Raw genomic sequence first — 25,263 nt, forward strand, 5'->3', positions numbered from 1 at the left:
GCTCAAAAGAAAAACTGGTTTCCCAAGTAATACAAGAAAATAATTTTTAGATCTTTAAAAACATTTGTTATAGTTAATTTTATTTACAATTAATTAAAATATTGACTAGTTTAAGTAGCTGCTGGGACTTAAAAGCTATGCTGATTGCCAAGGTGTGTGCTCAGGTACCCCATGTGCTGCAGCTAATGTAGGTCAGTGATATTCCACATCTGTCAGATAGATACAGACTATCAGCTTGAGATAATATGAAATTTCAGTATTAAATGGCACTGTATTCTTTTCTGTGGCATCATATCTTTGTGAATCTGGTTCTGAGGTTGTTTTAATAAAAATCAGATACCATGGAAACATCAGTGTGGAACAGGAAATGAGGGTAATGGTGTCCAATCTGATTTCAAGTTTTGTGAAATTATATAATGCATAACAGATATAGATGCCCAATTAGTTATTAATTGTAGTTGTTTAAGAGTGAAATAGAACTTTTTGTCTTTAAGTATATTATTTTTTCAAATGGCTACTAAGTTTAGTACATAAATCCTATTAAATTATTGGACGTAACTACTGTAGTTATTAAACAGAATGACTAGATAGCTTTGTTGGTTTGGGGGACACCATGAAAAAATTACAGAGACTTTAAGGGTACTGTTAACCAAGAAAGTTTGGGAATCTTTGCTATCTCAGCATCTTAAATTTTAACTTTTTTTTTTTTTTTGTAAAGTCTGAAAGTAACTTCTCTTGTTTAGAGTTTTCCAGAAGACCAAGTTCGCCCTCTAGAGGCAAAACAGTGGTCTTGCTATTGAAGGTTTGTATTCTTACTTTATGGTAGTTTATCTTGAATATGCATGTGTGGTACGTTTTTATATCTTTATGTAAACTAACATTATACAACATCTTATTGTAGGTACCTAAATAAATTACTGGGTGGATAATTATCTGTTTATTGACATTCTGTATGCCTTTAATCTGCTGTTTTTAGTTTTGGAAAGCCACATTCTCTCTTTTTTATGTATCTTGTGTGAAAATTTGATGACTGGTTAGGAAGAGAACTTTTATTTTCATATAGGAAGGAGTGGAATTAAAATGCAGCTGCTGTCCTGTACAGAGCCTTCTCTGGCTTGGTAAATGGTCATTTCTCCCAGCTACTTCTTTTAATTTTTGAACTTTTTGGTTGTGTGTAGTTACTAGTATGTATTTTGGTGCCTTTTTCATGGGTCTCTTTGTTTTAGGGAGGTGTGATAATGGTGAAATTGTTCTTTTGACCCTTTTCCACCCTCAAAGATGTATCTCTTTCAGCATGTAATGAGACATGTTTCTGCCTCTGCCTTTCTCTTTCTACTTCCATGTGTCCTCTGCTCCCCATTTGTCTCTTTGCTGTCCTCTTTGCCATTGTCATTCTCAAGGAGGACATAATTTCATTATGTAATAATAAGTTTACAACTTTGTGTGTCTGAGACACAAATGTCTATGAAACATTTTTTAACAGCCTTGACTTTGAAACTCTGTAAAACATTATGAATATAAAACTATATTTTAGCTGTTTTACCTTGTACTCCTTTCAAATGGATGTTACATGTTGGAATCAGAAATAAAACATGAGGATACTACCAGTAAAGAATGTTAGGACACATCTGTTGTGTTGTAGGGTAGGATGTTAAATTATTAAGGCTGTAGAAAGTGAATGTAGCTAGTAATTCAAGTGTAAATCTGCCTGAAAAATTGAGCAGTGCTAAAAGTACTATAATCAATTCCTTTGAGCTTTCTAAAAATGCTTTACTTGCTTTTTAAGTGACAAAACAGTAAAATTTATTGGAGATTAGAGTACTAGTATTACTTTATAGGATAATTTTTAAAGCACATATTTGGAACATATTTGCCATATTTTGAAGTATGAGTATAGTTATGTTATTGGGTCGACTTTTTTCTTTAGTGGAAAGATACATGATTATAAACTAATTATATAGGAAAATAAAGTTTGATTTATAAACTTTTCCTCTGATTGTTTGATTACACAAATAACACATGATTATATTCTCAATAAAATATAAAACATTATAGAAGATATATCTCTTCACTTTCTCTTCACATTTTTAGGCTTTTTAAAATTTATTTTTCATGTGGAAAACATAATTATTCTTTTACATGTGTATATATGGTGTTACATAAATTTTTCTGTAACATTTTAAAAACAAAGTGTATATATATTTTATTTTGCTTAATTTAACTTCACATGTTGTGTACCTATAGCTTTTCAGAGATGCATAAAGTTTATAAGTGAAAGGTAATTGTAGGTTACATATTTCTAAACTGTATTCTTATAGTAAATTATATTAAAGATCTAATCAATTTTAGCTCTCCATGTTAATAGTAAAGAAACATAAAAATCATTTTAGGATAAGAGCAAAGTCAAACTGATTCAAGTTTGGCATTTAACTTAGTCACTTCCCAAATCACATGAATATTCATAGTATTATTTTATGAGGATTATCACATGTGTTCTCTTGCAGGTGTGAAAGTCCTGCTTGTGGCCTTTTGAACCAGTTGGTGAGCCATGTTAAAAATTGCATCTATTAATTATAAATAGTACTTCAGTTATATTGTAGCTCAATTGACCTAAGTCATTTTTTCTAAATTAATAGGCTGAAATTTGAATACAGCCACATAGTTTATCTTATGACCTCCAAACTGCAAGTGAGAATGATTACAGATGAGCCACATTATGTGTACTTGAACATGATTGCATACAAAATCGAATATGTATAACCCTTTTGATGTCAAACTGACCATCTTTCAGTGGAAAGTAATTTTTTCTTTTTTTGCTAAGCACTGTTTTTATATTGGCACCTTTAGTGAGAAAATGAGATTGTAGTACTTAGGTGATGTTTCAGATTTTTGATCATTCATGTATTTTATTTTTTGAGTGAAGTTTTAGTTCAGTGATTGAATACCTTTCATGTAACTTTTGACAGGCAAGGAAAAAAGTTTTAAGACAGTAGACTGATTTCTTAATCTGAGCACTTTATTAATTAATTTATTTTTAAAGGTTTTATTTATTTATTTTAGAGAGGGGGGAAGGTAAGGGGAAAGAGAGGGAGAGAAACATTGATTGGTTGTCTTTCCCATGCATCCCAACAAGGGGAGCCAGGCCTACAACCCACACATGTGCCCTGACCCTGAGTCAAAGCAGCAACCTTTGGCTTTGCAGGACAGCACTCAACCAACTGAGCCACTCTGACCAGGGTTTAATCTGAGCACTTTAAATTGTGTAAAAGTAGAATAGGTCACTGTCATCATTTAAACCTTTGCTTTTGGAATTTTTGTACTGTAGGAACAGTAGCATAGAAAGGACTTGAATACATGTGCTTTGTGAACAGTAGCTAAATATATAACCATTTCAAAAATGTTAAAGCTTGATTTTCTGGTTACTAACTTTACTGATCTGTGTAGCATTAGGACATTTGAAAAGAGTTCAGCCCTGGCTGGCATAGCTCAGTGGATTGAGCGCGGGCTGCGAACCAAAGTGTCACAGGTTTGATTCCCCATCAGGGTACATGCTTGGGTTGCAGGCCATAACCCCCAGCAACTGCACGTTGATGTTTCTCTCTCTCACTATCTCCCACCCTTCCCTCTCTAAAAATAAATAAATAAAATCTTTAAAAAAAAAAAAACAGAAAAGAGTTCATTGGCTTTAATTATTACTAAATATTGATATTTTTGGTGTAATACTGAATACCACAAAAAAATAATTCTTTCATTTTTGTTCAGTTGTAGAGTGACTGAACTATGTTCACTATTTTTGAAAAGTCCTTAAAAATGTTACAGTCTTACATGTTTATTTTCACCTTTATTTACCTAATATATTATTGCCTTGAAAAGGTAGTGAATAACTACCTTTGCAGCTGCACTTGTTTGCTTTATTTATAATTCAAGATAAATTATTGTGTTTCCTGTGTGAGAATAAATTGATTTTATAAAAGTTAATTTGTGTGGTCTGAAGATTGAGGAGGAATTTATAACAGCTCTAGAGCTGAGCAACTGGGATAGGGAAGAGTATGAACCACAAGAGAGAAGCTTAAGTTAATTAAACTAAAAGAGTAAGAACACCAGATTCTCAAATTCAGTAAGGTAGGATTTGGGGGAAATTTTTTTCCTGTTGTCAGAGACAGACTTGGAAAGGGGTTGCAGTTTGAAAATACTCTTGACAGCCTGTTATATGATTCCATAAATACAGTTTAAGTATCAAAGTTATGGTAAAAGTTGTATTCATTCTATATTTATGTTGGATTTATATGTTATGTTAGGCTTCAAATTAGACTAAACAAAATTGTACATATAACTTTGCAAAAAATAAAAGTTTACTAAAGCACTCCTATATGCCAGAGGGCTATGAAATACTTTGCTTCAAGGTTTCTATCAAGCTTGAATTATTGGATGGGTTTTTCTTTTGATATTTTATTTATTTATTTTTAGAGAGAGGGGAAGGGAAAGTGAAAGAGAGGGAGAGAAATATCAATGTGTGGTTACCTCTTGCACACCACCCACTGGAGACCTAGCCAGCAACCCAGGCATGTGCCCTGACTGGGAGTTGAACCAGCGACCCTTTGGTTCACAGGCCCACACTCAATCCATTGAGCCACACCAGCCAGGGTTCGGATGGGTTTTTATCTCTACTAGCTGATAGATTCTGGAAGAAAATTTAGAATTCGTAAAGACGTAATAATTGGCTTAACCCCCTCTACTGCAAGCATGATGGCTTCCCTGGCTCTTGGATCAAGCTGAGGAAGAGAACGGCTTTATTGTGAGCAGACACAGTCTTGATGGGGTAGAAATGTCCACATGGGGAATTTCTTCCATTTCTGAAATGTTGTTCGGATTCTCTATATAAACTGTTCACAGCCTATAGAAATGTGAGTTTACTTACTAAGTGTGAGTTTAACATTAACCCCTTTAGGAGAGTGTTAATGTCCACTGAAACTAAACGTTGAGTTAGTGTACATGGTGGAGCAAAAGTGGGTTTACAGTTGTTTGTATGGAAAATAATACAATAATTAAATGATAATAACAAAATAAACCCTTTGTTTCAAATACTCACAACTGTAAACCTACTTTTGCCCCGCCCTGTATATGTATCAGGCTACTTTGGTTTTCATATTGTCTTGGAAAGAGAAGCTCCATTTTCTCCTCAGCTCCTATATTTTATTTCTTTAAGAAATTATTCAAAGACTCTTGCCACCCTCTCTTTGAACCTGTAGTTTGATCTTTTTTCTCCTTTCCTGCCTAGTATACGTTTCTGGTAGATCTCTTTAGCTGTAGACTCCAAGGCATCAGAGTGTGGTAGCCTTGGACTCTGAAAGGTTTAGAAATTCTAAACCCTTTCTCTAGCAGAAATTGAAAGGCAAAATTCTTGACTTGATCCTAGATTCTTCTCTAGGATTGTCTGGCTTTCATTTTATTTCAATGAATGCATAATTTATTCAACATACATTTACTGTGTTTAATACAATAGTCATGGGTCAAGTTCTTGGGATATAAATAAATTAGTTGTAGTTTTTGAATTATTTCAGTATAACTATATGTGGAGTGGAGGCAGAGAGGTTCATAAGCAATTTTGTGTGGTGAGTGCTGTAGTTTAGTTGTGAACAAAATCTGAGAGTACAGATAAATGATGAATTCTGCTCAGATGAGACGTAGGAGTTAGTTACGTTGTGAAGTATACTGGTAGTAGTTCACCAAGCAGACAAGGTAGGGAAAACCATCCCAGAAAGAGGAAGTTGAATGAGCACACCAGGAATGCACAAGACTTCTTTAGTTAGTAGGCCAGTATATCAGGGATGTAGAGTAGATGGTCAAGGGTCATTAGCCACAAAGGTTAGAGAGTTAGGATTTATCAAAAATGCTATAAAATAAGGCACTCATACATCAAATTCATATATCAGAAAAGTAACTCCGGAGGCATTATACAAGCTATATTAGAAAAGGGTGGGTTTGCAAATGAGGACATTAGAATTTATTGCAGTTGTCTGTGATCCTGTTTCCAGACACAGTAGTTAAGGTGGGGAATGTGTTAAGGATACAGGTCCATTGACCATATACATTGGGTTCTTAATGTCAGTTGTGTTTTTTTCAAATTCTTATATTTTTAGTTGGTTCTTTTTCAAATCTGATGTATCACTTTTTACAGTTTATAGTTCCTTACTGAAATTTCAAGCTTGCCCTTTATCTCCTTAACACATAGTAAATACAGTTGTTTCATAGCCAGTGTTTGATAATTCCAGTGTCTGCAAATTCTATAGGTTTGCTTATATTGAATGTTGTTCCTGACAGTTTTTGTTAGCAGATGCTATTTTTATCTTTGTATGTGCCTAGTTACCTTTGCTTGGGTGTTGGGTATAATATTTGAAACATAATATGTATAAAACTACTTGAAGGCCAAGATAATGCCATCTTTTAGAGATTTAAATTTGTGTGTCTTGGGTGCCTGGTTGGCACTAGTTGTGTAGTTTTTTCGTCTATCCAGATGAGGCAAAGTTCAGATGAAGTCTGCTTTGGCCATTTTTCTTATTAAGCTGTAAACGTTTATTGATTGTTAAACCAACTTTGCATTTCTGGGATAAACTCCAGGTAGTCATATAATTATTATCCATTCTGTATGTTGATGGATTCAATTTGAGTATGTGTGTATGTTTTTAAATTGATATACTTAATTTTTTTAGCAGTTCTGGATTCACAGCAAAATTTGAGCAGAAAGTACAGAGAGTTTCTGTATACCCTCTGTCCCCACACACCCACAACCTCCTCCACACAGCGTGGTACATTTGTTACAGTGAACCTATGTTGATGTGTTGTTATCTGCCAAAGTCTGTGGTTTACGTTTGGCTTTACTCTGTGTGTGTGTGTGTGTGTGTGTGTGTGTGTGTGTGTTCTGTGGGTTTTGATGAATATGATGTATTCATCGTTATGGCATCATACAGAATAATTTCTTTGCCTTAAAAGTCCTTTCTGCTATACCTCTTTATCTTTTCCTACTCCCCTAATCCCTGGCAATCAATTAACCTTTTAGTGGTTCCATACTTTTGTTTTTCCAGAATGTTAAATAGTTGGAGTAATACAATATGCAGCCTTTTTATATTGCCTTCTTTCACTTAGCAATGTGCATTTATTCCCTTTATGTCTTTTCATGGCCCGAAAGCTCATTTTTTTTAGTGTTGAGTAATGTTTTAATGTTTGGGTGTACCTCAGTTCATTTATCTATGTACATCTTGAAGTACATCTTGGTTGCTTCTGAGTTTGGCAATAATGAATAAAGCTCTAGGAAACATTTGTGTGCAGGTTTTCTTTTGATATAAGTTTTTATTTCATTTGTGTAAATACCAAGGAGTTTGATTCCTAGATCATATGGTAAGTGGATGTTTATTTTTGTAAGAAACAGCCAAACTGATTTCCACAGTGGCTGTATCATTTTGTATTCCCATTAGCAATGCATGAGAGTGCTGTTGTTCCACATCCTCACCAGCATTTGTTGTCAGTGTTTGAGATTTTGACCATTCTAATTGATATGTAGTAGGATCTTACTGTTTTAATTTGCATAGGAAGTTTAGAACATCTTTTTATATATTTCATATGTTTACTTGCCAACTATATGTTTTCTTTAGTGAGATATCTATTCAGATCTTTTGCCATTTAAAAAATATTTTTTTAATTTATTTTTAGAGAAAGGGGAAGAGAGGGAGAGAGAAACATCATAGTGTAACTACACATGGCCTCTTGCGCGCCCCCTACCAAGGACTTGACTGGCAACCCAGGCACGTGCCCTGACTGGGAATCAAACTGGTGACACTTTAGTTCGCAGTCTGGCGTTCAATCCGCTGAACCCCACCAGTCAGGGCTCCATTTTTTAATTGGATTGTTCATTTTCCTATAACAATAAAGACACAACTCAACAGAATTTCAGGAGTCTTTTGAATACCTTATGTAATACCCCTTTATCAAGTGTATCTTTTGCAGATGTTTCCTCCCACTTTGTCTTGCTTGTCTTTTCATTTTCTTGACAGTATTTTTCACACAGCCCAAGTTTTCAATTTTAATGAAGTCCTGCTTCTCAATTATTTCTTTGATGGGTCATGCCTTTGATGTTATATCTAGTTACATTAATTATCTACCCTGGCCAGGTAGCTCAGTTGGTTAAAGCATTGTCCTGGTAGACCAAGGTTGCAGGTTTGATCTCTGGTCAGAGCACATACAAGAAGCAACCAATAAATGCATAAATAAGTGCAATATTAAATCGATCTTTCTCTCAGTAAATAAATTAAAAAATTTTTTTATTGAGACCTTTATGCTAAGTAAAATAGTCCATTTGGTGAAAGACAAATACCATATGATCTCACTTATAAGAGGAATCTAATGAACAAAACAATCTAACAAGCAAAATAGAACCAGAGACAAAGAAACATGGAGCAGACTGACAGCTGCTAGAAGGGAGAGGAGAAGGGGGAATAATGGTGGAAAAGAAGGGGAAAAGATCAAAGAACATGCATGAGTGACCCATGGACATAGACAGTGGTGTGGGGATTGACTGTCAGAGCTGGGGCCGGGGTGGGGACAGGTGGGTGGGCTGGGTGGAGGAGGGCAAAGGGGGGGAAACTGGAACAACTGTAAAAGAATACAATAATAATAAAAAATAAATATATTGATTATCATAGTCTTACAGTTTTTTATTTTATATTTTAATCTATTATTTTTTATGAAGTGTAAGATTTGCATTTAGATTCATTTTTTTTTTGTATGTAGATGTCCAGTATTCCGATAGTCAAAAGACTATCTTCAATCCATTATGTTGCCTTTGTTCTTTTGTCAAAGATCAGTTGACTGTATTTATGTGGGTCTGTTTATGGGCTTTCTCTTCTTTTCTATTGATCTATTTGTTTATTTTGTCAATACCACACATTTATTTTTAAATAAAATACTGTGTTGATTTCTGTAGCTTTAGTAAGTCTTGAAATCAGATAGCGTTCATCTTCCAACTTTATTCTCTTTTAATGCTGAGTTTGTTTTTCTGGGTCTTTTGCCTCTACATAGAAATTTTAGAATTGTTTTGTCAGTATCCACAAAATAACTTGCTGGGAATTTGATTGGGATTATGTTGAATCTATAGATAAAGTTGGGAAGAGCTGGTATCTTGACAATACTGCTTCTACACCAGTATGGATTATTTCTCCACTTTGATATCTTTTGTTAGAGTAGTGTAGTTTATCTCATGTAGATCTTGTGCATACTTATTAGATTTATACCTAAGTGCTAATGTAAATACTAATTTGTTTTAAATATCTGCTTGTTCACTGCTGGTATATAGGAAAATGGCTTTCCTTGTATCTCTTACCTTGCTATAATTGCTTATTCATTCCAGGAGTTGTTTTGTTGTTGTCTATACTTTTGGATTTTCTAGATAGACAATCATGGAATCTGCAAACAAAGACAGTTTTATTTCTTCCTGCCCAGTCAGTACACCTTTCATTTCCCTTTCTCTTACTGTATTGGTTAAGATTTCCTATAGGATATTGACAAGCAGTGGGGGGTGGGGCCATCCTTGCCTTATTCTTGGCTTAGCAAGAAAGATTTAAGTTGTTCACTATTAAATGTGAGCTATAGCTACAGGTGGGTTTTAATTTTTTTGTAGACGTTCTTTGTCAAGTTGAGAAAGTACTCTTCTATGCAAAATTAGAATTTTTGTCACAAATGGGTGTTGAATTTTATCAAAAGCTTTTTCTGTGTTAATTAATATGATAATGTGTTTTTTCTTCTTTAGCATTATAATGTGATGGATTACATTGATTGACTTTTAAATGTTGAGCCAGCCTTGCATACCTGGGATAAATCTCCTTTGGTCGTGGTGTGTAATCCTTTTTGTACATTGTTCAATTCAACTTGCTAATAGTACTTTGTTGCGGTTATTTGTGTCTATGTTCGTGTGAGATGCTGTTCTGTGGCTTGCTTTTGTTGTACTGTCTTTGCCTGTTTTGACATTAGGGTAATGCTGGCCTCATAGATTATGTTAGGAAGTATTCCCTCTGCTTGTGTCTTCTGGAAGAGATTTTAGAGAATTGGTATCATTTCTTCCCTGTTTGGTAGAATTTGCCAGTGAACTCATTTGAACCAGGTACTCTTGAAAAGAATATATATCCTGCAGATGTTGGGTGAATGTTTTATAAACCTCAGATATGTTAGATGATGGTGTTATTCAAGTCTTGTGTAATTTTGCTGATTTTCACTTTACTTGTTCTATTAATTGCTGACAGAGGAGTAATAAATTATCCACTTCAATCTACTTAGGTTTTTCTCCTTTTGTTCCATGTGTTTTGAAGCTTTGTTCTGTATCTTCTTAATGAATTGACTTCTTTATCATCTTGTGTTAGTTTAAGTATGTGAAAAAAAATCTGGCCTCACAAAGATACATGGTTAGTAAAGGGAAGACATTTTAATAGCCTTTTCACATAATTATGGATATTCTTCTTTGACATCACTCAAAACTCGTACAGGTAAGTTATATCGTGAAATTTGAAATCATATAACTTTGTTATATTAAAATTCATTGATCTCTCTTTCACTTTGAATGGATGATTTTTACCTGCACATGGTTTTGCATTGATCATTTAGAAAATACTGGTTCACCATGTTACATAGATCATTCAGATGTTATAACATTTTATTATACAATGACAATAAATTATAGTAATATCTGCTATAGTAATAACAATAAAATATAGCAATATAGTAAGTATTGGGCGCTCTCAAACACATGGTGCCTTTTACAAGTTTTACAGAATTTATTTTTCACTTTAAAAGTTGACCTTTATTATTAGCAATGATTGCTTTCATTTGCTTTATTTGAAATTACTGACTCCTTTTTTGTTTTAATAAATGTTTTATGTTGTTATAACTTAGATTTACAGAAAGGTTGAAAAGAAAATATAGGGCACTCCTGTATACTCCTCATTCAGTTTTTCCTAATGTTAACATCTTTCATTACTCTGGACCGTTAACAAAACTAAGAAACCAACATGGGTACATTACTATTAAGTAAACTTCAGACTTCATTTGGATTTTACCAGTTTACTCTAATGTTCTTTTTTTGGTTTCAGGATCCAATCCAGAATACCATATTGTATTTCATTATTGTGTTTCTTTGTCTCTGTGGTCTTTGACAGTTTCTCTAGATTTATGACCTTGATACTTTCGAGGAATACTGTTCAGGTATTTTCTAGAATGTTGCTTGAAAGAAAAATTCTGTGATTTCTTTTTAAATTATTTTAAATTTATGTATTGATTTTAGAGAGAGAGGAAGGGGGGGGAGAGAGAGAGAGAGAGAGAGAAACATTGATTTATTGTTTCACTTATATATGCATTCATTGGTTGATTCTTGTATGTGCTCTGACTGGGGATTGAACCTGCAACCTTGGCATATCGGAATGATGCTTCAGCTAACTCAGCCACCTGGCCAGGGCCTATTATTTCTTGTCTAACTTCAGTAAATCAATCTGACACTAACTGTGTAGGGTTTTTTTTACCCACGCCAACCAATTCTTTGACATCAACTGGGTGTCCTACAATTCAGTTCAATTCTGACACTATTTACCTAGAGTTAGCATCAGATCCCACAGATCAAGGGAGTTCAATCCTATAAGACTGCATCCTCCCCCCAACCCCCACCCAACTTCAGATGCCAGTCACAAGTCTAGGTTTTTAGTACTTATGTCCAACCAGCTAAATCAGAGACTCTCACCACCCTCTCCTTGGGTTTGATAATTTGCTAGAATAGCTCACAGATCTCAGAAAAACATTTTACTTACTAGATTACCAGTTTATTATAAAATAAAGGTAAAATTTATGAACAACCAGATGGAAGAGATACCTAGGGCAAGGTATATGGGAAGGGGCATGGAGCTTGTATGACTCTCTGGGTATGTCACCCTCCCAGGACCTTGATATAATCTCCAACACAGGAGTGCTTCACTAAGTAGGGATAACTGGTTGGTTTATAAGTGAATACCTCAACCTTTAGCGCATTTCACCTCTCCAGAGGTCGGGGGTGGGGCTTAATCACATGGTTGGTCCCCCTAGCAACCAGTTCCCATCCTGAGGATATCTGGTAGTCTGTGCCACCAGTCAAGACACTTGTCCTTTTGTACATTTCAAGGTAGAGACCTAATATATACATATTATTATTCTGTCAGACCTTCAATTTGGGTTTATCTGATGATTTCCCTATGAATTGACTGGGATATTTTTTGGAAGAAATACTATGGAGATGAAGTGTCCATTTTGTCTAAATTTGAGAAAATATCTGCCAGATAGCCGTGTCGGAATAACTATGGCTTGCTGTCAGTTTTTCTTCTAAGTAAAAATAGTGTTCATGATCAATAAGGTTTGTCCAGGTCACCACTCAAGTAATTGCATAGATACTTTTCCTCCAGACAACCATTGTACTTTGGTGTGCAGCAGAAGTTCCTTATGTGTATGTCTCCTTTTGTCACATAGAATATTAGAAGTGTTTACCCATAGGTCAAGATTTAATATAATTAATAATTTTTACTGTTTGATCATAGACATTCTTTTTTTTTTTAAGATTTTATTTTTATTTCAGACAGAGGGGAAGGGAGAGAGGAAGAGAGGGAGAAAAACATCAATGTGTGGTTGCCTCTCATGTGTCCCCTACTGAGGACCTGACCTCGCCCACAACCCAGGCATGTGCCCTGACTGAGAATCAAACCAGCAACCCTTTTGTTCGCAGACCAGCACTCAATCCACTGAGCCACACCAGCCAGGGCTGATCATAGACATTCTTAAGTGAACCTTCTTTATAACTTGGTGTCATTGCTCTGATTTGTGCTAGGGTACCAACAATCTTATTCACCCTTGCTTTAGCACCATTAGTGCTGTTGTTAGTACACTGACAAAGGCAAACTATTAGCACTATTATAGAAATAGTTTTGATTTTGCAAAGCCCATGAAAGCATTTCTGGGGCACCGTTGAGAACTGCTGTGGTAGGGCTTATGATAACTACCTTATTTTTCAGACTATAAGACACACTCCCCCCTAGTTTAGGGGGATGGAGGTGCACCTTGTAGTTCACATGTGGCTTACCTGGCTCGCTGGGTCGGGGGGATGGTGGAGTGGGGTCACAGGTTATTAAATATTTTACCACATTTTTTGCTTCAAAAATTTGTTTCCTGTTTTCCTCCTCTAAAACCTAGGTGTGTCTTATAGTCCTAAAAATATGGTACCTTTAATTTATCATACTTTACTTTTTGTTTTTTATTTATGTCTTTTCTAAAGTGTTTTTTATAGTTATCCAATTACTGTTTTTGGTGCTTATCATTTTTTTGTGTACAGGGTGGAGCAAAGTAGATTTATAGTTGTTCATATGAAAATAATATAGTCAATAAATAATACATGCATAAATTCTGTTTTGTGTACTCACAACTGTAAACCTACTTTTGCCCCACCCTGTATATTCATGATTTCATATGTTATATTCTTTCTGCCTGAAATTTTTCTTTAAAATAGCTTATACTGCAGGCCTACTGACAATAGATTCAGCTTTTGTTTTTCTGAAAAAAATTTTTATTGTACTTTTGAAAGATATTTTCTCTTGATATAGGATTGTAAGTCAACAGGGTTTTTTCTACCATTTTTTTCTTTCAGCATATTAGAGATTTTTCCATGTCTTCTGACTCGCACAGTTTCAGATGAATCTAAACAGTCAGGTCTCTTCTGAACATCCCATGTATTCCGTGATGACTTCCCATTCTAGTTGGTGGGAATGTGAGTTCTTCTTAGCCCTGAGTGAGTTCTGGAAATGGTTTTTTCCTCAGAAGTTGTTTTTTGCCCAGCTTTGTGGTGTTTTGCCTTGCACATGTGCAGATTAGTATTCAGCTAAAGACTCAAGAGGACTCCTATGCAGATTTTTAGAGCTCTCTCTCAAAGGAGTGCTTTCTTTTCTTTTACTCTGTGGCACACAAACTCTGGCCCTCCTTGGCCTTTCCAAACTAACAGCTAGGCTTTCTTTGAGTTCCCCCTTCCTGTACTGATGTCCAGAATTGCCTCCACATACAACACTGGGTGATCATTAGGCTTACCTTGTTTGTTTCCCTTTTGCTAGGGATCACAGAGGTTGTTTTCAGGAAGAAAGTTGTATGAATTACCCAGTCCACCACGTACAAATACACTCAATCATTTTGAAAAAATTTTTGGCCAATGTGTATATATAATTTTAGGAATTTAGATGAAGATTTAAATTTATAATCACATATTGAAATAATATATTTTATAAATCAATATATTCAGAAATAGTAACTTTTTATTCAGTACTGTTTGCATACATTTTTTAAAAGATTTTATTTATTTTTAGACAGAGGGAAGGGAAAGAGAAAGAGAAGGAGAGAAACATGTGCGAGATAAACAGTGACCGGTTGCCTCATACATATCCGGAACTGGGGACCTGGCCCTCAACCCAGCCATGTGCTCTGACTGGGAATCAGACCTGTGACCTTCCAGCTTACAGGCTGGTGCTCATCCACTGAACCACAATGGCCAGGGTGCAAATGTTTTTGACATCAATATGTTCATTATCACTGTTACCAGTTTTGTAGTCTTTAACCCTAGAGCACATTATTTTCACTTTTGTCCAAGTTGTAGGAGATTATAGTGCTTTTTAATTCTGTGTACTATCATGTTACCAGAAATTTTATCTCAAGCCACAAATTTTCAGATGCATTACAGTTTTTTCTTTCATTTGTCTTTAGGTATAAAATTATCATCTCTACAACCTAGTTTCTTACTATGTTTTTTTTTTAATTTTCTCAATTACAGTTCACTTTCAATATTATTATGTATTGGTTTCAGGTATACAGCATATTGGTTAGGCAGTCATATACTTTATGAAATGTTTTCCCTGCCCACCTGGCACCATACATACTTACTGTTATATTGTTGACCAAATTACAGTGCTATGTTGCTTCTTAAGGAAATGCTTAGTGTTTTTTTATGATAGTTTTCAATTGGATGGTTATACCTCTGGGAATCCTTCCTTACTTTTGTTCAATTTCTTTTTCTTCTACTCCAGTTAAACAGCAAACAAATAACAACAACAAAAACCCCACTGATCAAAAAGTTACCTTCCAAACTAACACTGATTGAGATAATTTCAGGATAGTGCATTTTCTCCAGATAGTGCTTTCCTGTTCAAAATTAATAGAGAAAAAGCACCTGTAATATGAGAGATGTTAAACAAATGCCCTTCCTCTTTTCTGAGAGATTATTTTGAGGAAAAACAGTTTTTCTCTCTATAAGTATACAGTGTTTCTTTGCCTTGGAATTATAAGTGATTTTTCTACTTTATACTCATGAAGATGACAACAGTTGCCTACCATCTTTTGATAGGCATTAGAATTAATTGCCTACTGATTAAAATTTTCTTATATAGCTGGAATAAATTATCCTACAGATAATTGCCAGCCTGCTTCTAGCATTGGTTTCATCTACTATTCTAGTTACCCCAATTAAAGTAAACATATTTCACAGGATAGAATATTTCAAGTGGAAAATGAAGAATAAATTAAATAAAAAAAATAAACAGGCCTCATTACATCATCCCATAGAAATACACACCTTTGTTACATATGTTAAAAGAGAAGCTAAATGCTTCTTACAGTTGGGAGGTAGTTAGCTTCCAACTACTCATAAAATAGGTCAGTTAAAATTGAGCTTTGTTGGCAGAAAATAAGGCATATTGATAAGGTATTTTCAAACAGTGAATGCATTGTAGTTAGCATTATTTACTGATTTCCATGGACTAGGATTTTTCATGTCGCTTTTGCATATTGTAGTTTTTTATAACCTATGAAATTATCAATATTGAGTTCATTATTAAACTCCTATAGAAGAAACATATTGGTTTTTTTTATGACATGATACATATGGATTTAAAGTGAAATTGACTTTAGGCATTCCACCCATGAGATATTGTTTGGTCATATTTTTTAAGTAAGATGTTATGTATTTCAACTACTCAATAACTTGAGCACTGCTGTCTCTTTCTGCTTCCCTCAACTCAAGAGTTAAGAGTTATGTGATTTGCCTCAGCAGCAGAAATAGGCCCTCGTTGACTTAAACTCATCTATAAAGCTTATTTCTTATGTCACTATGATTGCTTGTATTTACTGGGAACTTCCAGGAAGAATGCTTTCTTTTTTATGGGAGTTACTAGAAAAGCTGCTGGAGGATCTTTGAAAATTATGTTACCAAGATGTGACAACTGGTATTGCTGCAGTCACTTCTCTGAGAAGCAAGCTAGCCTCCAGGAGAAGCCCACACATGGAGGAGAGCGTGGCTGAGAGAATGGTAGAGAGATGGAGTCTCTGACTAATGTTTGAGTATCTTGGTCATAGCTATTCCACAGCTATGTGCATGGAATAGTCAGTTCGGTGATCTGATAAATGTACCTAACCCTTGTTCAGGTTATTTTTTTGTGTATAATAAACATTCTAACTAATAATTAGGATATCAACTTGTGATCCATTTTGAAAGTACTGGTATTTAATATTTTACTATTTTTAATATTTGCAATTTCAATCACATTAGAATAGCATCTTTAATTTATTCAGCCAGTATTTAAGTCATTCAGGACATACAAGTTTATAGTAATTACAGATAACAATAGATTGATGCCATGTTTTTAAGCTTTTTAAAATATTAACCTCTAGAACTTAAAAGCATTTTATGCTAAGGGTCTGTGATAGGCAACACTAGAATACAACTTTTTTCTCATGTGAAAAATATTTGAGTGACAATTCTGTATAAAGCTTATTTGTGAGGTAGATAAATAATACATAGATACCTCATTTTATATTGCTTTTTATATTGAATGTGTACTTAATTTCACATTCAGTTATTTTTTAATGAAAGACTACTTTCATCAAAGCTAGACTTTATTCATACTTTTATTGGCTCTCCGTTTTGTTCATTGTGAATTCCAAACACTGTTTTTGCCAATGAAAGGCCCCATAATTTATCCTACACCTTTCAACCCTTATTTCCCATCCTTTTGCACATTCAGTGAGATGAATGTGTTTCCCATGCCTTTGCTTCCACTCCATGGCTTGTTCCTTCCAATCCTTTCTGCCTCTGTAATTAATACCCATCTTTCCTGTCCCAGTTCTGATTCAACCTCTTCACTAAAATGTTTGTCAGTTATCTATCATAACCATAAGTTACCTCAAAAACTACTTTATTTCTTGTAAGAAAAGTCAGCAATACTGAATAATTTAAAGTAAAACAAATGCCCTTCATTCTTAACCTAGCCCTCCAGAAGAGAACCTCTTAATAGTACTGATTCTTGATATTTTTTTATATATTTAAACATACATGACTTACTTGGTTATCACTTCTTTTTACTACTGTATTAGAGAGCACAATTCTAGAGGTTTAATCATATTCAAGATTGATTTTTCTTTTAGCAAAAATATTTCAGGACTGGTATATATGCTTCATATTGCAACATAACAGGAAACATATTATCTGGTGGTCTAGGTGGTGTTTAGATGGATCAGTGATTGAGGTATCGTCAGTCTAATCTACCCATCAGCCTCTCACTGAGTGATTTTATCTGTACCATTCTTTTAAATTGTCATAGATAGCTACTTGACTGTTACCATAGTAAGATAACATGTAGATGGTAAACGGCCAGGCTCTAGAGCTATACTGCCTGTCATTTATGACCTTTGACAAATGATCTTTATGCCTGTTTTTCCCACTGTGAATTATGTATCTCACATGGTTGTTTGAAGGATTAAATGTTTGAAGTGTTTAAAGCAGTGCACATGGTACGTTGTATAAGTGTCAGTAAATGCTAGTTACTAATATATTGATTTAGAAATTTTATTTTGCTGTTTCTGCACTGGTATTTATTTGCAGGGAAAATGCTCTATTAGATAAAACTCATTGTATTCTGTTTGGCAATGAGTCAAGGTCACATTTTAGGAAAACAGTGTCATTTAAATGATAACAAACCTCGTATATATTATATACAATTGTAAATGTATTTATAATACATTATTACATACTATATATAATACTATGCATAGTTACTATATATTATATATAAAGCTATATATTACTATGTTATTATTATATATAATATGTATAGTTATTAGGAAAGAAAATTGCAAAAGAAAAAAGAAATGAATGACCCTTTCAGTGACTTGACTCTGAAAGGCTGCTTAGTTCCTTGGGATGGGAGTTAAAAATGAGCATACACAGTACTATTTAATTTGAGAAAGAAGTTTTTAAAAATCTAATGCAGTTATGCAAACAAAGGAACTCTCAGGTCTACAGAGATGTTGATGGAAGGGAAGATGCAGAACTAAAGATAATTATAAAATTACAGACTTTTATAAACAGCAGAAATCATAAAGTAAGCTGAAGTTTACAGAAAATGTTTAAGACAACATACATTTTTTAAGGTAATATCTTAAATAAGATTAAGGTTCAACAAGATCATCAAATTTTTAAGAGGGATGGAACCATTGTTCATATTTTGCAAATGTCTAATTTAGTAGGGAGAAGCAGTGTATGAGTTGGAAAAGCAAATGATAATATAAAAAGAAGTAGGCCATGATAGGAAAGCAGTTGTAAGTGAAACAGTTGACTGCTCTAAGTGCATTGAATTTTCTTCAGTTAAATTAATGTCTTCTCTAGCTGCCAGTGAGCTTTTAAGTCTACTCATGAAATCATTGAATAATCTTTGAGAATTTCATGAAAGGTATGCTGGGTAAAGCAAAAGTAGGTTTATTGTTGTGAGTATGCAAAACACAGAGTTTATTCTTGTATTATTACTTATTAATTACTGTATTTTCCATAGGAACAACTGCAGACCTACCTTTGCTCCACACTGTATGTGTTACCTGGTGATGAGCAAGCACTAGCTTAATTATTATTATTTTTTTTTAAGAAAGGGAAAATGTGGGTTCTAGAAATAACAAACAATTAAGCTTCTTATTGATCTTTCTGACAGGTTATATGAACACAAGCATTGCTGCATGATAACCTAGAAGACTGCTAAGGGACTGCAGTAGTCTTAATTTGTTAGCTTAAGGACTACAGAGAGACAAAAGGGGATGATTCATGTCCCACTAGGATGCCTTGAGGTTTCATCAGGCTACTCAAGATTCATGCAATTTAAAAATTATAAATTGTTTATTTCTAGAATTTTCTTTTGAGTATTTTTGGTCTGTGGTTGGCAGTGGATAAATGCAACCACTGAAAGTGAAACTGCAGATAAGGGAGGACTACTGTAGTAGCAGTTTATTAATTTTAGTGAAGTATTTAAGTCTTTGGACATATTATTGGATAAGATATATTGGTGAATTGTTTGAATTTAGAGTAAGTAAGTAGATTTATAGTAGTTCGATTCAAAGTAGGTTGGAATTCAAAATCAGCATTTGATTAGAGGTTCAGGGTCACCCTTGAAAAAGACCTTCAGAGATTTCAGCAGGATTATTTTGTGCCAACATTTTCATCATTGATTTGGTTGAAGGTTTAGAAAGCAGGTTCAAAGCTGGACTTGGATAGCTGGTACCTTAGACGTCAATCAGGAACATCTCCCTAAAAACCTTACCTCATTAATCTAGTTTTGTTTTCCCCTCTCCTACCAAACTTTGATACTTTATATGCAATATAAGTCCCTAAGTTAGTTTGCTTCAGAGAAAAAAAGTGACTTTTTTTGCTATGCCTGCTATTTTCCCAAATTAATGTGTGAATTGTATGTATCTCTTTTATAGCATAATATCCTTAATGATACAGATTTAGGATATGATGAAAATTGGGCAAGTCTCGGCATAAAGTATATTTTTATCTACTCTAGGAATATGAAGCACGAACAGGGAGGACGTGTAAACCACCACCTCAGTCTTCAAGACGTAAGAATTTTGAATTTGAGCCACTTTCTACCACTGCCCTGATTCTTGAGGACCGACCATCGTAAGTAGTCCAGTGTTCCTCTGGCTCGCTGGTTATATTTTAAACTTAAGTATAATTTCGTTTACCATTTGACACAAAAGATACCAAGAAATTAGGTATAAAAATGGCTTTATTTTTTTTTTAATTTTAAATCCCCAGCAGAAAGAAAGAAGGAGCACCTACCCTTCAAGACAGCATGGATGGAACTAGAAACCATTATGCTAAGCGAAATAAGCCAGGTGGTGAAAGACAAATACCATATGAGCTCACCTTTAACAGGAACCTAATCAACAAAACAAATAAGCAAGCAAAATATAACCAAAGACACTGAAATTGAGAACAGGCTGACAGTGACCAGAGTGGAGAGGGGAGGGAATTTCAGGGGAAAAGGGGAAGGGTTTGCAGGAACAAATATAAAGGACATATGGACAATAACAAGGGGCAGGGTGGAAACGGGAGGGAGGTGGAGAGGGTGTGGGGGTGGGCTGGGATGGGGGTAAAAGGCAGAAATCTGTACTTGAACAACAATTAAAATAAAAAATTTAAATCCCAGTTATATATCCTAAAACTAATAGGAAGGAATATATTGTTGATGTTCAAACCTTAGGCATATTTTTTAGAAGTCTCTAAGAGCCAATCTATGAGACATAATATTTCAGCTTTCTGTATCTGTTTCTATTTCAGCCTTCTTCTGCCTTACCTTAGCATGATAAGGCAATTATTTTTTTCTTTCTTGACATTTAACACATACTTAAGGGTATTTGTCCTTGCCTGTTGGAAAATTGAAATGACTGTTCACCTGTTGGTTTACTGTTACTAAGAATACATTATTAAGACACAGAAAACCATCTTAAAATTTTCCCTTCCCATTCCTGACCTTCTCATCTCAGTGGTCCACAAAGTTGCTGTTCTTCAAAATATTATCTCTGATTTGTTGTCAAACAAAGCACACTTTTCTTAGGACTCTGGATCTATTATTTTTTCCTCTTCTAGATTTCTCTGTCTTCCCAGTGTAGTAATTCCTGACCTTTTTTGTCATTTTCCTGGTCTGCAGCTTTTTCCACCCATTATCCCAAGGAGCATAATAAAAGGGTCTAGAACCAAACAGACAGGTTGAATATTTTTTCATTGTGAGAGAAGAAAGTCTGGACATAAGTACATTTATTTCAAACTCTTGTTTCATATTTTTATGCTAAAGAATTGTGATTACATTGCTCCTTTTTTAAGGGTTTGGTGAATATTATATTTTTCTATTGATAAGAAAAAAAACAGCTCTTTAGAAAGTTAGTTATGAAAAGTGTCAAAGTTTTATTTGTTTTGTTGACAAGGAGGAGAATGAACCAAGCCAATTAAAAGAGTGGTTACATAAGAAAAGAATACCTAGCTAAAGACCTTTTGAATCTTGACTGACAGTCAACTGAGTAGGTAGATAACTAAGTTCCCAGAAGAGCTTTCTTAAACTTGTTAAAATTCATCTAAAATGGATTAACTTCTTTTTAACAGAAATGTTAATTTCTTCCCAGAAGGAGTTTATAAAAATACTATGCAAAAAGTTCTGTGCTAGCCAGTCTTTCGGACAAATTTTTCTTGTCATCATCCTTTGTTTTACAGTCAAACCTATGGAAGTCTCCTTGCCTTCATGCCTTTGCTCACGTTACTGCCTTCAGAATACAGTTATCTTATTTTTACTACTCACAAAGCTAATCCTATAGAGATTACGCTTTATTTTTTTCATCAAGTCAAGTCTTTGTTGACATCTTCAACCTTTAGTGATACCTGCTTCTCTTAAATTTTTCTCTTATACAAGCAGTACCATGGAATTGGAACTTGAAAAAATACATCAAACACAATGACGTTATAAGATCTCAGTGTACCAAATAAGCAACTGGAAAAAGTACTTTATTTTTCACAACACTATTGACTATCTGAAATTAATATACTAAGTTTAAATATTGTAGCTTTTATGCTATTTCTATGTAATATTGAGATTCAACTTGGTAGCTACTATTTCACTCAGCTCTGAGATGCTGTGATATAATTTAAAAACTTGTTCACCTCTTTACATTTGAAGTGATATTTATGGGGGAAGTGATTTATATGACTTACATTTGAGTAACTTAAAACCAACAAACAGAGGCATTCCATGATGTTGGAATATGTAATATCTAATCACTCATCCTTCCTCTACTACAATTGAAACATATAAAGAACAGATGAGAGTGAAAACTTCAGTTTTATTGGGGATAAAACCAGATGAGAATACATGGGTGCAATCTGAGTGTTAGGTGGCACCTCCTTTTATCTCCCCCAGAATTCTCTTCTAACAGATTTGGACCAGCTAACATCCCTCCTTTCACAGGCTGAGAAGCTGGAGGAGAGACTAGTACAATTTTGTTTCTTCTGTTTGTGGATGCAGCTTGGTTCAGTTAACACTGCTACTTCAGTTATGAGGTGGTGTTACAGGAACACAAGGTGGGGCAAAGGAAGGCCGAGGGCAATATAGTATTACCGAAAAGAACCCCCCAGGTTTGTTATGTCCACCACCTGATAGGAAAGACATCTCTAAATGCCAGAGATTTCGTGAAAAGGAAAGGAAATGTTTATTTAATGCTGTACAGACTTAAAGTAGTGACCTAATGTCTTCATCAGAATCCCAAAGTCCCTTAAAACACCCATAAAAACACACAGTCCTTCCTTCCCCCTTTGCCCAGTCTGGGGTACCGTATCTCAGGAAAAGAAATAGAAGTCCGTGGCTCAGGCAGCCCCCAGTAATCTGCCTTGGCTGGTAGGCCTCCCTCTGTTCCGGCACCCTCAGCTATGTTGCCGGGATCTCTGTTAAAGCCAGGTGGTGGTTTTCCCCACTAAAGTTGTGGGGGTCCCCACTCTGGTAAAGCCACATGGCTCTCTTACATGTCCACAACCATGTGGTTCTCCTTTCTATTGCCACAGCCAAGTGATCTTCTCTGCACAATGGCCCTGGGAGTCCCCACTCTGGCAAAGCTGCGTGGTTCTCCCTCCAGTGGCTGCCAAGTCTGGGTTTAAATCCCTGTACCAATCTTCCTCTACAGCCCCATTTCCAGCTCCTCCCACAATTGACCATACTTGCCAGCACTCTCATATCCTTCCAGCTTTACTGGGCTGACATCGTGAGTCTGGGCAGGCGTGGCCCCATGTCATGGAGCCAGTCTTCTCCAAGCTCCTATGCAGGCGCTGTAATTCGGGGGACCTGCCCCCCAGTTACGACTTGGTGGGGAAGTTACTTCCATTCCCCTGACTCAGAGCATGGCCACAGCTATTTAACATATCTATGTAACCACTTAAAGGTTATAGATATGTTAAATGACCACACCAGAGGTTAGCTGCAAAGCTGTTGCTATGCGAAACAGCTCTCAATGGCCCTGCTCCACTTGTCCCTTCCCCCAACCCACACCTGTTGGGGAGGGGTGAGGACATCCTAATATTTCCTGAACACCTTGAGTTCTGGACCCCATTCCATATCCCTATTTGGGGCCCCCTCTTGGTTGCACTCTATAACAGTGGCATCTGTGAGGAGGTAGAGGAAAAGGCAGAAGTTTTCCTTCATCTTGGAATTGATGTTGAAAATGTCCTTTTCCATAGGTCAAAGTGATAATAGAGAAGGAGTTTCCCATTGCAAAAGGAGTTTATGAATTGGTGTTACTTTTCCTTTCTTACCCTCTAATTTTCAGTAGCATCCAAAATCATTGACAGCGTAGGTTTTTATAGTCAAAACATTTTCACATATGCTGCAATTACAGTATTATGGATGATTAATCTGAAGTCTCAGAGGACTTCAAATATAGGAATTTCTATAATTTCATCCTTTTGTTAATTTTCTTTCTCCCTGTTCCCATCTTACCAATCCACATCACAATGAAGACAGCCTTGGGTGAGAAGATAAGAACATTCCTACTAGCTGATCGTGTTGATATGAGCCTCAGACATGTTTTAAAAATCACGTATGCTTATGGAACTATTTTTTTAACCACCAATGGGTAGAGCTACCTTGTTTCTTTTAGCTTTCTCTATGAATTACTATTCACACTAGTATCAAATGAAATGGCAGAAACATTTAAAGATACAAGTGAAAGGTGACAAAAAGTGAAGTGCAGGTTTCTTATGTAATACCTTTGAGTAGCAGCAAATGTTCATACTGTGATTTTTAGCATGATATGCTATCTTAGATATTCATAATGGTTTCTTGCCTTGACCACATAACTAATTGACACTTTTATTAGAGATAGGAATAAGCCATATCTTTTCCTTACAGTATTTAAGTGCTGTGCCAAGTGTTTAATATTTCTCGATTGATAGTATTTACTCAGTCTTTGATTTTCAAGGCTTGTGGGGGGCTCCGCCTGCAGGATGAGAATAAGTCTACCAAGACGTAATCTGCTTGGAGAGGAGAGGTGGCCAATCTCTCAAAGGAGAAGGGCCAGGAGCCTGTTCCTCAATGGACTTTTATTGGATTTATTTACAAAGAAATACAGGGTGTATATATGTAAAGCTCATCAAATATTGTCAGACAGTAATAATCAAACAATAGATAACATTCAAAGAACTTTGAGGGCTTATTCTGAGTTAGGGTCAGTTAGCTAAAGGGCTACAAAACTTTGGGAAACAAACTCACAAACTCATTTCATGCTGGGACCCTTATCAGAAAATTGAGGGTATTCTTAGCAAAGCAGGTTTTACAGGATTTTATGCATTCCTTCCTAGGCCTGATTGCCCTGGGGAACCTCCTGTTCCTGCCCAGGGCTGCACCACATTGTTTCAGGCTTAAGTCAGGTGGGAGAAGTAAGGCAGCCAAGAGATTAGGAGACTTCTTGCAGACAGAATGAAGACTCAGGCTATGTCAAAGCTGAGGGGTGAGGGTCCATTACCCCCTTTTTCTATGGCCCCCTGAGTTCTTCCCTCATGGCCCCATAGTGACTGTGCCTGTGTTAGGTTGCCCCTCCCTTGAGGAACCTTACCCATCATTGGCTAACTGGTCATGCACTGGGGGCCAGGCAGGGTGAAGTAAAGTGGGCAGAGGCAGTGCTCCTGCCAGGGGGATAAGCTTTGTCTCCTTAGTGGCTTATGGTCCCAATTTGAAGCTGGCAAGAAAGCTTGGACATCTTAGCTCACTCTCACTCAACCTTAGCCATGGGGGTTTGCAGCTTCTGAAACCAGGCAGGGTGGTTCCCACCAAAGACTGAAGAATTTTATTTTTTATTTTCCTCTCCAGACAGATGACT

The 25,263-nt window shown here is 35.5% G+C and overlaps 1 protein-coding gene across 4 annotated transcripts in view; it reads left to right on the top strand.

The window, feature by feature from the left end:
• Positions 1 to 25,263, top strand: part of TBC1D12 (TBC1 domain family member 12) — a 79,576-nt gene that overhangs the window by 27,934 nt on the left and 26,379 nt on the right. For 2 of the 4 annotated variants that reach the window (XM_036027012.1, XM_028511466.2), the window contains exon 3: positions 19,914 to 20,029. In XM_036027012.1, the coding sequence (XP_035882905.1) occupies positions 19,914 to 20,029 (116 nt within the window). Of the gene's footprint in view, positions 1 to 751; positions 803 to 2,504; positions 2,542 to 19,913; positions 20,030 to 25,263 lie in introns of those variants that run through there. The other 2 variants (XM_036027013.1, XM_036027014.1) reach the window with 2 other exon arrangements.

This window comes from Phyllostomus discolor, chromosome 5, assembly GCF_004126475.2.
Source record: "Phyllostomus discolor isolate MPI-MPIP mPhyDis1 chromosome 5, mPhyDis1.pri.v3, whole genome shotgun sequence".
Lineage (NCBI taxonomy): Eukaryota > Metazoa > Chordata > Mammalia > Chiroptera > Phyllostomidae > Phyllostomus > Phyllostomus discolor.